Below are 17,500 nucleotides of genomic sequence, written 5' to 3'. Positions count from 1 at the left end.
CGCGCAAGCTACGCGCGCGTAAAATTTACATGAACTATTACACGCACCTGAAATTACACGCAGGCTGCGTGTAATTTGTCATGAGTAAAATTGTTATGTCCATTACACGCAGATTGCGTGTATTTTCCACTTAGCAATGTACATGAATTTGGCAATGAAAGTTACAATCACAGAGTCGGTATTTCTGTTTGAGAAATTCAACCTTCGCTTGAGTGTTCTTGGAATAAGGTTCTATCTTCGGATTGCTGCCGTAATCCGTCAACAAATCCTTAGCTCTCATTTCAAACCAAGCTGAGTGAAATTTCCCTTATCCGGTTTCCCCCATTTAATCAAGTAAAAATCAAACGTTATAACTGTAACGAGCGAACGATCGATGGAAATGCTTGACATCATGATATATCACCGAAAAACAAGCAAACTGAGAACTTAATGTGCTGTATTTATTTAGACAGTCAATTTGTTGGTTGTGCGGAGCGAGCGATCGCACGGCAAGAAGGCGGAAGTTTGAATTACTAAGGGAAACTTTAAAATGTATTTTGATTTGCGAAGTCAAGCTGTTAGAATCAGCTATGAACGGGAAAACTTGAAGCATACACGCCAATATTCAAGAAACGAAATTTTAATACATTTACATGTCATATTTTTGACATTTGCTGTGTGTAAATGCATGCTATTTTGAATTCTGGTCCTGCATTGTTTTTGCGTTTTTAATAACGCAATTGGTGAAAAATAATACCCTCCCAGTAATACAGTATAGACTGACCGAATTATATTTTAACAGCAAAGCAAAACTTTGAATAACGCTGAACTACCGTAAATAAGACGCACATGTATCTGCTCAAGGTGCTAGCTTTGTTTACATTCTTTTATTCGTTTGCACCCTTTTTTATTGTAAGAATGTTGTTTTTCCGGCCCAGGCTGAATATTCTTAATTTTCTGCCGATTTTAGGCTGAAAATATTCTTGTATTATTTTTAAATTATAGCTCATGACATTTCCGTTTTAGAATTTATTGGAGTACCAATTACAAATGTTTGGTATCTAGATCTGTATCGCGTTATACGTGCTCCATCTCATCGCTACAGTTTGTCCGTTTTGTTGGCTAGTTTGGCCGTTCAGAGAAAGGAATAATTTTATACGGTTAAGTTAAAAAACATAAAATTGTATTGTATTTACTGATGTTTCAACACACAAAATTATATCTATCCTTTTCAAAATCTCAGCCTCGGCATTATTCTTAAAATATTCTTGAAATTCCTGGTTCCTGGGTGTTCTTAAACTCGCGAAAGTAACATGAAAATTTAAAACACGTCTTCCTCTGGTTAAACAGAAAATCAAGCGTATCGCGTCGTTTTTCGATGGTGAAATTGTATGCTGCGTAGAATTAAGTGTTCAAAATTAATTACAGCTCAGCGATTGTTTCAAACCGCCACTCGGTTCATTTATCGATTCTGGAAAGATATTTCCTTTTTGGTCGGCGGACTAACTTTCTTTGAACCAAAAAAATTAATTTATCCTTTAAACCGCGAATGTAATAAGCCGTTGGAGCAAAATTATTTCGGTCTTATTCTCAGATCAGATCAAATGGGCGGTTTAATAAGGTAAACATTGGTATTATTCTAAAATGGATCGGCGACGCGGCAGGTACAAAACACAGGTCACAGGGCACAGGTCACAGGTCACAGGTCATTGTTTTACTAATACAGAATGTATCCTAAACATTCATAAAAGCTAACCTTAGGCCTAATTAGGCCTAAACAAACGTTTTTAGGTCCAAGGTTAGCTCTTATGAATGTTTAGGATACTTTCTGTATTGGTAAAACAATGACCTGTGCCCTGTGCCCTGTGCCCTGTGTTTTGTACCTGCCGATCGGCGACGCGCTCATTCACCGGCGGTGAGCGGTGAAAGGAAAATGAAATGGAACATCATCGTGGTATATCATTACTTTTACTTGTAATTTGTAACATATTCGCCTTAGCAGCAGTGATTTATCACCCGACTCGCAGCCTTTTCATTTTAGGAATGATTTCACCCAGTGAAACGGTCCTCGAAATGAGACAATTTAACGCAAACATGCGGTGAGCATCCAAACACGCGGTGATATTCAGACGATGACCACAGCAAAACAAGTCAAATCAATTTTTGACTATTCAAATAAAGTGGACACTTGTTGCGAAAATGTTGAGATGCATGCAAAGCTGAATAAATTCTTCGGAAACCAGTAGTGCTTTTAGACATGTAACATTGTTCTTCGTGAAAAAGCCGCTACAAATTGATGTACAACTTTAAATTACTCTGCCCTCTTTTACACGAAACTCTGCGTGTAAAATTTTACACGCACTGTGAAGAATTTGCGTGTAATTTTTTTACTCACAACTTCGTGTATTTTTTTACTCGCGCGTAACGCGCGCGTAATTTGCGTGTAAAATGCGCGCAATATGGCGGACTTACACGCATGATACGCGCGTGTAATGCTGCTATTCCTAAGGCCAGTACAGTACATCGTGCAAATCGGCTTTGGAGGACAGTTCTCGAATAGAACCTATTTACTCACGTGATAAGATGCCTTGGTTTTTGTAACTGAAGAAAAGATGCTATGTTGTGTTTGCCTAAAAAAAGTAGTTTCAATTCCCGGGGGATTAGTTTCTAGATGTCAACGTGACAGCGCTTTCTTTATTTGACCTTTGTTGCGTCATGTGCCTATATGCTCTGTAAACTTGAAGACACTGATGATAACCACTGATGAATGTGGGGGACACCATGAGCATTCCCTGAATTTGAATTATGATAACGTTTCCAATATCAAAAATGTAATTATCGACCTTCGTATATCTCTTTGGATTATTTTTAGTGAGCATCTGAATCTTTCCTGTGACCTTATGTTTTTAAGGCAAAAACTGAATTCTGCCTCCCACCCACAGTCTGGGACAAAACTCGTTGGGGAAATGGTCATTCCCTCATTTGTCTGTGTGATTAAACATAAACTTCTCCATACTTTCCCCTCTCCCCCTTGGTTAAGAAACGGTAAAAGGCTTGCACGGTATTTTTCACCACATTATCAACATTGGTATGGGGTAGAGTGGCGACAAATTGAAAGTGCATGTTCAAGGGTTTTCACGCCAGAAATTTTCCAAAGAGTTTTTCCAAAGATTGCAGGTGTTTCACATTTTTACTTTCAAAAATTTACAGATATCTCTTTCACCGATCATGGCATTTCACAAAAGAAAGCACGAGAAGAGGAGAAAGAGTCTAAGCAACATGCAGGTAAAATCATGTAAACTGAAGCAAGTTTTAACCTGTTTCTAACTGAACAGCTCTTTGAATTAAGGTTTTCTTGCGATTGTCGATGAAGATACTGCTTGTGCAGCCTTACGTCGGCCAAACAACGAATCCTAGACCCCTTCGTTTTATGTATGGTGTGAGGTACGAACAGTAGATAGTTTAGGTGCCTGCTGTCTAGCTAGAAGAATCCCCAAAAGGGTCAATCAAATGGCTCGCTGCTGATAAGAGTTGTTGAGCCAGAACTACTGAGATTATGATTCAAATAAGCTCGTATTGTGTATGCCGTTTATCGTTTATGGGAATGCCAACTTACTGTAAAGTCATGTATGGTTTGTTGAATGTGATTTTTACAGATGTTTCTGCCAAGAAACAAACTCAGATCCTATTTACAAGTGAAAGCTTTCCATCTTCTTCTGTGGCCTCTCATCGAACAGAAGGTATATATAACCTAACGGCAATTTGACAATCTTGGAAATCGACATGAAAAAAAAAAAAAATTTTCACTCGTAAAAGTCAGGATGTCCAAAATATTACACTAAAATGTGTTTAGCAAAAATGGGCTTTTTTTATATATCACCCTTTTTGCTGTGCCCCGAGTGGTTTTAAATGGATTTGTTACTTTAATATAGTCGCCACTCCATTTAAATTCGTTATTATTCCCACAGTATTGTGTTAATTTTATGTCAACTCGTGTTCGTTTTAGTTCTTACCACCAAGCACTGTGATACGCAAGCCTAAGACTCCTCTTCGCCATGAGAAAACATTTTGTGGTAATTTTTTGTATGAAAACAAACGTTTTCTTTATGTGGATAAAGCTACCGATACATTTGGAAACTTCTTGTTTGTGTACCAGAAATTACTTTAAAAGCGGCTATACATTGAAAAATCAACCAAGAGGGCCACAGGCCGACCACCCTGTGTTGGTGTTGTTGTTATCGGTCTGTAGAAGGATAAATACATTACGGCGGTTGCGATTTGCTTGGCAATAACGTTTGTCAATTAAGTCCTGTGTTATGTTGTTTTGGTCGCTCCGAGCTGTTTGAGGCGTCATTTTGAGAGATCAGTTCTCGGCCGACGGCTAGATAGTCAAGGAAATTGACAAGGTAGGCAGCACCCAGCCGTCGGCTGGTGACCAAGCTGGAACTGACGCCAAACCAGTGAAATTCTCACCTTAAAAACACTATCTTCCAATCGATTAGGGATGTCCCCATAACTTCGCCTAATTTGAGCTTCATCTTTCGAAAATTCACCGAGAAAGGTGATCCTGAAATCCGCAATAAAGTTTTCTCGACATGATCGGTGCAAGAAACCAGACGAAAGGAATTCGAAGCATTTGAGTGTATTCGAATTTGCCAAGCAGTGAAACGCGACCTTTGGCAGTTCCCAGTCCCTCTTGGCTGTTCCCGACGACCGCGTTGCACTGACTGGTAGATTCGAATAGATTCAAATGCTTTGAGTTCTTTTGGTCTGGTTTCTTGCACCGATCATGTTCAGAAAGCTTTATTATGGATCGCCTTTCCCGGTGAATTTTCGAAAAATGAAGGTCAAATTCGGTGAAGTTATGGGGACATCCCTAATCGATTGGATGCGGGTGTTTTTAAGGTGAGAATTTCACTGGTTTGGCGTCAGTTCCAGCTTGAACAAGACGAGGTCACCAGCCAGCGGCTGGATGCTGCCTATGTTGTCATAATGAGGCCTCAAAAAGCTCGGAACAGCCAAAACAACATAACACAGGACACAGTTGACACTTTGTTTGATCTTTCATTGAATTATTTGAATTCAACTTTATTGCCGAGCAAATCGCAACTGCTGTAATGTATTTATCCTTCTACAGATTAATAACAACAACACCAACAGAGTGTGGTCAGCCTGTGAGAGCGCTTGCAAACCAGTGAAACCTCTAAATTCATTATCAAGATCAAAAGTCGGATTAGCTAGGAAATAGGTAAGTCAATGATAGCCTACCAAACGCAAAAGATGAATTTTGGCTTTAAAATTGGAAATCGTTTCTCACTGATGTAAAAATAAAAAAATAAAAATAAAAGAAACCTATTTCTTGGTGTTTGTTTGTTTTGCAGCTAGTTCTTCATGTCAAAGTCATATCATAGAATCGATAAGACACATTTACCAAACGAATGAAAGGGTGGTTTTGCCACTTCCTTGGAATGAAGGGTTCAGCTTCCAACTAGAGAACATTTTCACCAGACTTAGGATAGTCGCAAAAGAAAAGACACGCGGAACGCTGACGAAAGAAATCACCAACATGACAGGTATTTTTACATCACACGAAGATTGCCAACATCCGCGAGTTGTCCTGATTGAGGGCGAACCCGGCATGGGAAAGACGACCTACTGTCAAAAGCTGGCATATGATTGGGCAACTAAACAAGACAGCGAATGGGACGAGTCTTTCCCAAAAGTAGAGGTGCTCCTGCTCCTCAGATGTCGTGACATTGATTTTAGCATCTGGGAGGCTATCGACGATCAAATTCTGCCGCAAGAAGTTGACCCAGAGTTGAGAGAAACGTTTTTCCACTTCGTGCGAGAAAACCCTTCTAAAGTCCTGTTAGTGCTCGATGGGCTAGATGAGGCAGACCCTAAAACATTGGCTGTGTATTTTAGTCTTGTTCAAAGAAAGCTGCTCCCTTGTTGTCACATTGTTCTTACTTCTCGTCACGAAGCAGGAATTAAAGTAAGACCTTACTCGGACACACTGTTGGAGATTGTTGGATTTACGAGAAGTGATGCGAAGTGTTTTATAAGGAAGTATTTTCGACACGCAGAACAAATGGGAGAGAAGCTGATAAATGTACTGTGGCATCCGTATGATGATGATTATGATGATTACGATTATGATCAGCATTTAAAAGATCATGTTGATGATGATGATGATGATGATGATGATGATGATGATGATGATGATGATGTTAATGATGACGGTGATGACGTTGATGATCAGCGTATTAAAGGATCTTTAGAAGAAGAGGATGACGACGATGACGATGATGATGGCGATGACGATGACGATGATGATCAGCATATTGACGGACCTTTAGCAGAACTGACAAAAAACCCTTTAAATACACTTCTGCTTTGTGTGCTTTTCGAAGATTTTGGCGGCATTCTACCAAAAAACAGAACACAGCTGTACGTAGAGATTGTTCTTTTCGTTTTGAGACGATACGAAGTGAAGAACCACTTACCAAGTAGTGGTAAAGACCTTCTAATAGTTTACAAGAAGGAACTGATGACCCTAGGGAGAATGGCGCAAGAATCTCTTTTTAAAGGAGAGGGGCATTTCGAAGACGTCGAAGGGAATTTCACGGAAAGTCTGTTCATTAAATTTGGCTTTCTCTCGATCCAGGCTGGCGGTACCAAGAGAAAGCCTTGTTTCCGCTATAACTTTTTTCACAAGAGTTTTCAAGAATTCTTTTCTGGTCTACATCTTGCGTTTTCTATCCTGGATGGAGAAATTGATAAGAAGTCAGTTCTGACTGACGAAAGATATTTTCGTGAACTAAATCAAGTGTTCATGTTCATGAGTGGAATCATAGCATCGCAATCCGAGGAAACGGCAGTGTCGATTGTGAATGGTGTTGCCTCACTTGTAAATGTCAGAGGCCGCAGATCTCCGGATGCCGCGAAATTGTACCTGAAGTTGGCTTTAGATGTCATAGGAGAATGTAAAACTTGCTCCGAAAACCTGTATACTGAATTAGCTTATACCTTTGGCAAAAGTCTTGATTTGACGGAAATTCGAATATGGTTCGAATCACCTACAATCATTCCTGCCTTTTCCCAGGCCCTTGCAGTAAACACCTCCCTTACTACTTTGGAATTGTTTGGCAACTCCATTGATGATGAGGGTGCTACATCACTTTCCCAGGCCCTCGCAGTAAACACCTCCCTTACTACTTTGAATTTGCGTTACAACTCCATTGGTGATGAGGGTGCTACTTCACTTTCCCAGGCCCTCCCAGTAAACACCTCCCTTACTACTTTGGATTTGTCTAGCAACTCCATTGGTGATGACGGTGCTACTTCACTCTCCCAGGCCCTCGCAGTAAACACCTCCCTTACTACTTTGGATTTGTATGCCAACTCCATTGGTGCTGAGGGTGCTACATCACTTTCCCAGGCTCTCGTAGTAAACACCTCCCTTACTACCTTGACTTTGGATTTCAACTCCATTGCTGCTGAGGGTGCTACTTCACTTTCCCAGGCCCTCGAAGTAAACAAGTCCCTTACTACTTTGAATTTGTTTGGGAACTCCATTGGTGCTCAGGGTGCTACATCACTTTCCCAGGCCCTCGCAGTAAACACCTCCCTTACTACTTTGAATTTGTCTACCAACTCCATTGCTGCTGAGGGTGCTACTTCACTTTCCCAGGCCCTCGCAGTAAACAAGTCCCTTACTACTTTGCATTTGTCTCACAACTCCATTGGTGCTGAGGGTGCTACATCACTTTCCCAGGCCCTCGCACTAAACACCTCCCTCACTACTTTGGATTTGTATGCCAACTCCATTGGTGATGAGGGTGCTACTTCACTTTCCCAGGCCCTCGCAGTAAACACCTGCCTTACTACTTTGTATTTGTCTGGCAACTCCATTGGTGCTGACGGTGCTACTTCACTTTCCCAGGCCCTCCCAGTAAACACCTCCCTTACTACTTTGGATTTGTCTCGCAACTCCATTGGTGATGACGGTGCTACTTCACTTTCCCAGGCCCTCGCAGTAAACACCTCCCTTACTACTTTGAATTTGTCTCGCAACTCCATTGGTGCTGAGGGTGCTACTTCACTTTCCCAGGCCCTCGCAGTAAACACCTCCCTTACTACTTTGGATTTGTCTTTCAACTGCATTGGTGCTGAGGGTGCTACATCACTTTCCCAGGCCCTCGCAGTAAACACCTCCCTTACTACTTTGAATTTGCATTACAACTCCAGTGGTGCTGAGGGTGCTTTTTCACTTTCCCAGGCCCTTGCAGTAAACACCTCTCTTACTACTTTGAATTTGTATTACAACTCCATTGGTGCTGAGGGTGCTTTTTCACTTTCCCAGGCCCTCGCAGTAAACACCTCCCTTACTACTTTGCATTTGTCTAAGAACTCCATTGGTGCTGAGGGTGCTTTTTCACTTTCCCAGGCCCTCGCAGTAAACACCTCCCTTACTACTTTGGATTTGTCTGAGAACTCCATTGGTGCTGAGGGTGCTACTTCACTTTCCCAGGCCCTCGCAGTAAACACCTCCCTTACTACTTTGGATTTGTCTGAGAACTCCACTGGTGCTGAGGGTGCTTTTTCACTTTCCCAGGCCCTCGCAGTAAACACCTCCCTTACTACTTTGAATTTGTGTGGCAACTCCATTGGTGCTCCTCTCCTTAGTTTAGACTCTCGCATCAGACTTCTCTGATATGCGTGATCTTCATTCTAAAGGTTTAGTGTTTACATTGACGCCAACACAATATTAGGGACCTTAAGCAAGGACGACGACTTTAAGATCTACGACGGAAAACGTCACTTCAAAATATAACATGGCTCTATCTATCATAAGTCTTTCGCGATTATTCAGTCTCCTTCACGTCCTACAAAGTATTCTAAAAATGAATTGGTACAAGCGGTTTCAGAGTTAAAATAGAGAATTAAGGATTATTAGGGACCTTAAGCAAGGGCGACTACGACGGATACGTTACTGTAATAATTTTGCGATTACTCCATGTCTCTCCTCGGCTTGGAAAGTGTGAATACACAATCCAAGAATAAAGTTGATGAGAACGGTGTGGGTGGATGTTCAGAGAGAAAATTGAAAATTCATAGTCATGTGCTCTCGTTCTCTACATGACCTCAAATTTGAACATTTCACGTCGTAGTCAAGACGAGAACGGCAAAGAAATGTATCAAGATGTAAAGCGCACGTGCAGGGCGTGCAAAGCTATTGTTTTTGCTCGCTGAATATGCAAATTTATGTCCATATTATCTTTTAGAGTTTACGGTGTTGTTGTTGAATTTGACGACTATCTCACTTCACCTCACCTCTTGTTCGTTGGTTTAGCATGCATTGAAAGGTTAAAAGTCACTTTCTTGCTAGTGCGTCACGAGAAATGAAGGGAAATACACGCATTTTGTCCCTTGAGATATGTTTCAGTTAAAGTGTTACTCTGATAAAAAAAACACAGTCGAGTCTTTTTTCCTTCGGATTTTGAAAGTGTTTGCTGAACACTTGACTGGCCAAATGTTTGGATTTTTTTGTGGTCCGCCATTACTTACGTTCAAAACTGACCGATTGGACATTAGAGGGTTGGATCTAGGGGTAAGTGACTTCATTTACTGACTAGTTAAATGTTTGAGCGCGTAAATGCAGTTTATCATATATGCAAAACACGAGTTTAAATTATAAAGTCTGAAAGCACGAAACTCTCCTGCTGCATATCAAGTCAGCCACGTACACACGCACTGTCACTTGTGAGTCTTTGACGTCATTTTTTCCTCGATCCAGCTCTCTCAAGAATTTAAAGTTAGTAATGGCAGAACCATTTAATAGGAAAATGTCAGTTAAAATGTTGAAATCAAAGCTTAAAACTTGGGTCACTTAGTGTTAACGTAGTTTTGAAATCCAAAGAAAAAGAAGAATTGATTTTTTGGTCATAGTACGGCTTTAAGACATTTTACATAAAATAGAAAGGGAGATGTGCTACTCAAGATGTCCGCATAGATGATAGACAGCAGGCGCGCAATCCGATGACTTTTTATGACTTCCGTCAGTTGCCTTTTTTAATCTACTTCAATTTCACATAGAACTCAAGCCGGTCAAATGCTAAAAGCGCCAGTTTCGTTGCACCACATTTTTGTCTCTTTTTTAAAATAGACCAAATTGGCTAACTCATTGTTTAGCCCAATTGAGATCCTACATTAACATGTAAATGCATTATAAACCCCGAGAGATTTAAATGGAGACTTTTCCCCTAGTGTAAACATAGTCTAAGAATGTGTCTGTACGTGAATGCTGTTTAGACGTTACTGTAATGATATCAAAGAATGCTGCGGCTTTTCACATTCAGGTTCAGTAATCTGACAAGATTCTTGTAAAATAAATTTATTTACTTGTTAATAACAAATCAATTTTAGTGGCAACTATTTAAGGCAAATGCTAGTTTCAATAGGCCATTTTCCAAATATCAAATATTCAGCTTGATATTGAGGCAGTGAGGACAAAAAAAATCGAAGCAGAATGGAATGAATGCGAAAAATATTTACATAATTATCATTCACTTTCCTTTGTCTTTATCCTCTAAATCTCTCTTTCAAGCTTAATTTTAATATATCGGAAAAGGCCTATTCAGTGCTTTAATTGATGCATTAATATGTACATTAATGTTGTTGGGTCTATTAAGCTGTGAAGATTACTGCAGCTTCCCACATTCAGGTTCAACAAATCTGACATCCTTATAAAGTTATTTATCAAGGTGTTCGCTTAAATGGTGTTTTTATTCTGCGTAAGCGATATCTATATATTCCTGCGTTTTCAAGGGGAAACAAACAATCTTTGTGGTATCCTTTTAATGCAATTTTACAAAGGTCTTATCAATGAAGTTTCTTCATTACTTTGCTTTGTGTAAATATAGTGTTTTGTTTACGAATTAAATCAATTTAACAAGAGAGTTTGATAGGTTTATTCTACTTATCGGGAGCAGCGAGTTTAAGAGGGTCCTGATATGCTCTTACCTGAGGATTACCATAGAAACATCTTTCAACCCGAGTTCAAGGCTCATACTGTCATTTACCGTAAGAAACCAAAACGTTCATCCCCACGGTCAGATTGTTAGGGTAAGGAGACTTTCTTACAGACGAAAAAGAAAACGTTTTCTTGTCTTCTGCTATTTCTTTTGTTAACCCTTTTATTCCCAAGATCGAAACGTTCATTCTCCTAACTAGTACCATAGCTTTCTTTGTTGAGTAGTCATGAGAATTTGGTGTTAAATCAAATCTCTTATCTGGACAATTAAGCAATTGTCTCTTACAGTAGACACCCTCACCCCACTATCTACCCCTCAGTCTCCAAGTATTTTATCGTTTCTGAAATTAATGCATATTTGAAGTGCGGGTTAAAGACGAAAGAGAGAAGTAATCTTCACACTTATCTGTACAATTTAAGCAATTGTCTCTTATAGTAGACACGCTTACCCCACTATCTACCCCTTAGTCTCCCAGTATCTTTATCGTATCTGAAATGAATGTATATTTGAAGTGCGGGTTAAAGACGAAAGAGAGAAGTAATCCTCACACTTATCCGGACAATTTAAGCAATTGTCTCTTATAGTAGACACACTTACCCCACTATCTACCCCTTAGTCTACAAGTATCTTTATTGTATCTGAAATAAATGCATATTTGAAGTGCGGGTTAAAGACGAAAGAGAGAAGTGATCCTCACACTTATCTGGACAATTTAAGCAATTGTCTCTTATAGTAGACACACTTACCCCACTATCTACCCCTTAGTCTCCATGTATCTTTATCGTATCTGAAATGAATGAATATTTGAAGTGCGGGTTAAAGACGAAAGAGAGAAGTGATCCTCTCATTCATCTGGACAATTTAAGCAATTGTCTCTTATAGTAGACACACTTACCCCACTATCTACCCCTTAGTCTCCAAGTATCTTTATCGTATCTGAAATGAATGAATGTTTAAAGTGCGGGTTAAAGAGGAAAGAGAAAAGTGATCTTCACTCTTATCTGGACAATCTAAGCAATTGTCTCCTGATAGAAACCTGGAAAATTCAGGTGGCTCTAAACTGAGTGGCTTCAGTCATTTCTCAGTTGGCAGAGCACTGTACCGGCACCGCAGAGGGTCATGGGTTCAAATCCCTTTAGAGCCACCTGAATTTTTCAGGTGTCCAAAAGAGACAAAGTGTTACGAAAACTAAGATGTAAGACCTAAGACCCTTTGTTAATAGTGGTAATTACGGGAAAGAAACCCGGGAAAACTTACCGCTAGTCAGATATTTGAGCGCTTGATGTTGTCTCCCTACAAGGTTTAACTTGACGACACCACGGTACATTTTTCTCTTCTCTCATTGAGTGTTGTGTGACAGGAAAAAAACATAGTGACATTCGCGGATGTTTATATTTTGGCACGGAAACTCTTGGCCACATCTGCTTGTTCTTTCGAATAATGGCGGCTAACGGAGCCAACGATGCAGCAGGTCGTGGGTTTCTTCACCAGTTGCTACACTCGATAGTTTGCCAAATCGAAAACAATGACGGTCGTGGCGAAAATGGAGACGGAGTTTTGTACCGAGTTGATTGGCTTTATAATTGTTTGGTTCGCTATTTGGGAGCAGATCGTTAAAAGAGATACTCGTTCGAGCCAAACTCTAAGCTGGCTAAAACACGTGGATAGGAGTTGTGTAGGCTTGTCACTCCCATTGTTATCACTATTTGAATGAGCGTTGACAATATCTTAAAGCATGACTCGGCTTCTACCAACAAGACGGACAATGTTCTCGTCGATATTGTACGAGCCCACATCGCGAACCAAACAATTATAAAGCCAATCAACTCGGTACAAAACTCCGTCTCCATTGTCGCCACGACCGTCGTTATTTTCGATTTGGCGAACTATCGAGTGTAGCAACTGGTGAAGAAACCCACGAACTGCTGCATCGTTGGCCCCGCCATTATTCGAAAGAACAAGCAGATGTGGCCAAGCGTTCTTCACTTGGCCGCGCTACACTCGGTCCGAGGCTCACAAACAAAATAGAATTTATAAATCCGAACGTGAAACAAAATTGAATTTGAGCGAATCACCGCTTTGCAAGAGAATATAATTTAGGCAAATTGCCATTTCAAAGTAACATAGAATTTGAGCGACAGAACTGAATTTAGCGAAAACGATTCAAAACAGAATAGAATTTGGAATACGAAATAGACTTTGATTTTAACAATTTGAACACAGAACACAATTTGAGTAACAAAATGAAACGTGTGCAAAACAGAATTTAATGTTGAATTTTGTCGGGAATCACACGCCATAGCGGAAACATTGTCGCGGACGCAAATGTTTCCCAGTTTAGCCACTTAAGAAACATTGTTGCGGACGCAAATCTTGCTTCCCGGACGCAAGAAAATGTTTTGAATCAAGTCAAAAACATTTTTGCTTCCCGGACGCAAATTTTACTTGCGAAAGAAATGTTTTCCAGTTTAGCCACCTGAGCAGCAATCCCAGGGAAACAATGTTTCCGTAACAATGTTCCCTAGTTTAGCCAGGCTCTTAGTTTTCGTAGTACGAAAACTAAGATGGGGTCTACGAAAACTAAGACCCCGGGGTCTTAGATCTTAGGTCTTAGAGAGAATTAGTTTACTCGTCCAGATAAGTGCGAGGACCACTTGTCGTTTTCGTTTATCGCATTCCTTGGTAAATGGAAATCGTTTGCATGGTGACTTCGAAAATTCTCCCTCATGAACCTCTCCCTCACGTGTTTACTTGGAAAGCTGATCCGTTACATGATCCTTTGACCAGGAAAAAAACGATAGTAGTTTCATGCCCTAAGACTTTTTCCTTTTCAAGATATAGTGTCTTAAGGTGGCTGGTACCAGTTTCCTCGCGCGGGAAGTAAGTAATCTTCGTGCGTCATGCGTGAGTAACTCCCACAATACAGGCGCGAGATTTAAAACCCGAAAAACCAAAACAAATATGGCGGCGCGGGAATTCAATGTTTCCCAAGTTTCAAAGGCAACTCAATCGATAGTGACAACCATCGGGAGCGTATAAAGGACTTGCAAAGTGGATATAAATCTGGAGAATGGACAAACCAACAGAAATTATCTGGCTTGTTCATCTTCGTGACATTCTATGGTTTGTATTTTGTTTGCTCGACGAATATTGCGTATGCAGGAGATAGAGACGACGTCAAACGAAACTACGAGTCCAGACGACACCAATGTTACTTGACATTTCGCCCTTGACTGGGTTTTTGTTCGGCTTCGCTCAGTGATTGGTAGACGAAAATGTCTTGCCAGCTTGATGACCAATCAAAAGCTTTCCAAAACTTATAGCGCCAGCCTCACGTACCTGCGTCGCGTTCTGATTGGTTTAATTGCTTGTCTGTGTCTGGGTACTTAACCACCTTAATAGTTTCAATTTGCATTGCACGGCACTTTTTTGACACACTCGTTTTGCATGGTTTTAGGGAAAAAACGCGGTATTTCTTGATAATCTATCGAATGAACCTTGTTTTTTCTCACCTGTTTTCAATGCTCCTCGTTGACTGTGTCTGAGCAACTATCTTCTTCGGAAGAGAACGCACGCGACTTGAAACCAAGCTGGTTCGTCCATTTTTTCTTGTTTCTGTAAGCATGGCTTTGGTTAGTTATTTGTACCGCTAATATTTTAACTGGAACACTAGAAAAGTGATACACTTTATCGCAAAGTATAAATCTCAACACCAGCGCATAACACATTTTACCATTACTCCTAGAAACGTCTCCTTCATGAAGCAAGTGAACTTGAACGGTAACCATTTGAGTCACGGACGAGTTGTTGAAAGAAACAAGTTTGTCTGTCAGTCAACGTCACCCGACCCAATCGGCCTTTCGTTTTCTAAGAGTTTTTATTTTATTTTTATTTTATTGAAAAACAGGTTTGATATAAAGACGGATATGTCTTATTTCTGTATAAATAAAGAACTAAAGTTAACAACAAAATATCTCGAGGTTTACTTCCACAGAAGAGACCCAGCCGCATTCCATGTCTCTGAAATTCGCCAACTTTTAATTGTCATTTCGACGACAGTTTGAGTCGAATAGTCTTAGAAATTTTCTCGTGGAGATGTATACGTACCATCGTGAATGATATCCGAGAGAATGAGCTAAGATCTCGGTCGGCATATTCGAGTGCGGATTTTTGCTGGAAAAAGCCAAAGTGCGTGGTTTTCTTACGTCTGACTTGGCCAAAGAGAGCATACGCGGAAACGAGTATGGGAGGCCTGCAGCGACCCAGCTTTCTGATTGGTCCATTGTGCTCACATGTATTACATTCAACTCAGTGATAGGTTACGTTTTACACTGGATCTCTCAACTCTAAAAGACGACGTTAACTACCCTTTTCTCATGCAATTCCTCGATGGCTGAGGCCAGAGTACTGCAGCGTAGCGGGAGCAACTATGAAGGGACGTTTAAATAATCACCAACGGTGATTCCTTGCTGGCACCGTGGACAGTCTGGCCCCAAAGTCAGCCTTCATGCAAGAAACGATGATAACACAACAGAAAATAAAAGCAAACACAAGACACAAATGAATAAGAGGAACGACATTGATGAATTTCTAACATAACACCAAATTCTCATGACCCGCCAAGAAAAAAATCTGTGGAAGGGATTAGTACAATGAACTTTTAGATCTTGGGAATCAAAACGTTTTACAGTTTATTACGTTTCTTTACTGTCCCCTGCAAAACAACGACGCGACAGTTTGATTAAGGAAAATGCCAGCACGTGAGTATACATTTTTCTTTTTTTCTCCAAACTTGAACGCCTTTAACACTAGTTTCATTCCTGCCGGGTAACCGGCACATTTTGTCGCTTCAAAAAAGGAGGCTCACACCAGTTTCACACTCATATCTTAATTAATTGATTGGGTGACCCCTAATTTTTATTGCAGGAAAGTGATTAGCAGGTTAAGATAAAACTATTTGCTGAGTCTAAAAGAATCATAGCCACCTTCTCAGTTGGACATTTTTAAGGTGGCTCTGAATCCGCTCCAACTTCTGTTTTTTGAAACTTTGCAGAGTCAAGTTTACTGTAGCCTGCTAATCACTTTCCTACAATGAAAACTGGGGATCACCGAGTGAGATTAGTGATAGGGCATATGAGCTCCTGATGACGTTGTACAATAATGGTGAAGTATCGTATAACTGGTTGATATGAGCAATTTTGAAGGAAAGATTGAAATGAACTATTTACTGATATATGCTCTCGTAGTTATCAAAACCTTAAATTTGTTTTTTTCCAAGTCGTTGTTTTGCAGAGCACTGTAAAGAAACGTTCAAAATCAGATGTCCATCAAAAGGAGCGTCTATTTTTAGAAATGACGTTTTTGAATTTGCCGCGCTAATTAAAGGTGTTTCCTAAGTGGTCCACATGAAGGGGAGATCCAAGATTCTGCTGAGTTTGCAGCATTAAAGAGACCTCGGCGCTGATTAGCTACTGAATCATATTGACGTTTACCATGATAACGAATGGCGCGAAAGTGGTTCTAAAAATAGATAGGTCAAGAAAAACACTACTTCAGAGAAGCAAGGTGGGAGATGGAGGCTTATACTGATGGACTCCTGTCAAAATGCATGCCGCACGTGCAGCACGATTATTTTCTTCTTTTTAACCAATCATATTCTTGCTTTCTGGCGTTGTCGTTGCTGCAGCCGTCATCACTTCGTTAGGGAGTTTATAATAAGAACTACGACGCCGTCGTCGACGAAAACGCCACCTTAAAATATAACGTTTCACCATCGTAAGTCGTCAGCGATTATTCCCTGCTCTTGTTCACGTCGTGCAATGTGGGCGAAGTATCCAAAATACTAAATTTGTTGGGAGCAGTTTCGGAGTAAAACTGGAGAATGAAAGGTTTTACATTTGTATGCTCACGTTGTCGTCAAAACCTCAAATTTGGTGATTTCGCGTCTTTGTTGTGCAGAGAACCGCAGAAACACGAGCAACAATGCGTGTCGCATGCGCAGCAAGATTATTTAATCCTCTTTTAACCAATGATATTAGGGACATTAAGATCTACGACGGCGACGTGGATGAAAACGTCACCTCTAAATATAACTTTGCAATATCGTAAGTCTTTCGTGATTATTCCATCTCGTTCTCGTCGTACAATGTAGGCGAAGCATCCTCAAGGTAAATTCGTACCAGCGAAATGAAAGCTCATTCGAGCGCCACATTGGATTCTTTCTCAAAGAACCACATGCATGGGATAAAATATACATATTATTGTTATTTTCCAGATGAGTATAAATTTTGTTGTCCCATTCTTTTTGTTGAAGACGTATCACTTAACATTTGATGACATTTTATTCAAAAAATAAAACTAAACAAGCAAAATTTCTATGTAATATTCAAAGAAATGTTTCAACTTTTCTTTGTCTCGTTTTTTTCAGCTTTTGTTTGTTGAGAACATCAACTATGAAACCCTTTAAAATCTGGATTTGTTCCAGA

At 40.2% G+C, this 17,500-nt stretch overlaps 1 protein-coding gene and 2 long non-coding RNA genes across 7 annotated transcripts in view; 2 read left to right on the top strand and 1 right to left on the bottom strand.

Moving 5' to 3' along the window:
* LOC137997728 (uncharacterized) overlaps positions 1-10,938 on the top strand; it is a 114,699-nt gene extending 103,761 nt beyond the window's left edge. The window contains exon 2 of the long non-coding RNA XR_011122563.1: positions 10,746-10,938. This is a non-coding gene — a long non-coding RNA (uncharacterized lncRNA). The remainder of the gene's footprint in view (positions 1-10,745) is intronic.
* Positions 1-10,938, top strand: part of LOC137997684 (nucleotide-binding oligomerization domain-containing protein 2-like) — an 84,016-nt gene extending 73,078 nt beyond the window's left edge. For all 5 annotated transcript variants that reach the window (XM_068843848.1, XM_068843847.1, XM_068843846.1 and 2 more), the window contains 3 exons: positions 3,190-3,264; positions 3,636-3,719; positions 5,361-10,938. In XM_068843848.1, coding sequence (XP_068699949.1) covers positions 3,190-3,264; positions 3,636-3,719; positions 5,361-8,695 — 3,494 coding nt within the window. In that variant the 3' untranslated portion in view covers positions 8,696-10,938. The remainder of the gene's footprint in view (positions 1-3,189; positions 3,265-3,635; positions 3,720-5,360) is intronic.
* The window catches only part of LOC137997724 (uncharacterized), a 324,565-nt gene that overhangs the window by 126,593 nt on the left and 180,472 nt on the right, over positions 1-17,500 (bottom strand). The window lies entirely within an intron of this gene.

Source organism: Montipora foliosa, chromosome 3 (genome assembly GCF_036669935.1).
Source record: "Montipora foliosa isolate CH-2021 chromosome 3, ASM3666993v2, whole genome shotgun sequence".
Lineage (NCBI taxonomy): Eukaryota > Metazoa > Cnidaria > Anthozoa > Scleractinia > Acroporidae > Montipora > Montipora foliosa.
This window is presented reverse-complemented; position numbering and strand designations above follow the sequence as displayed.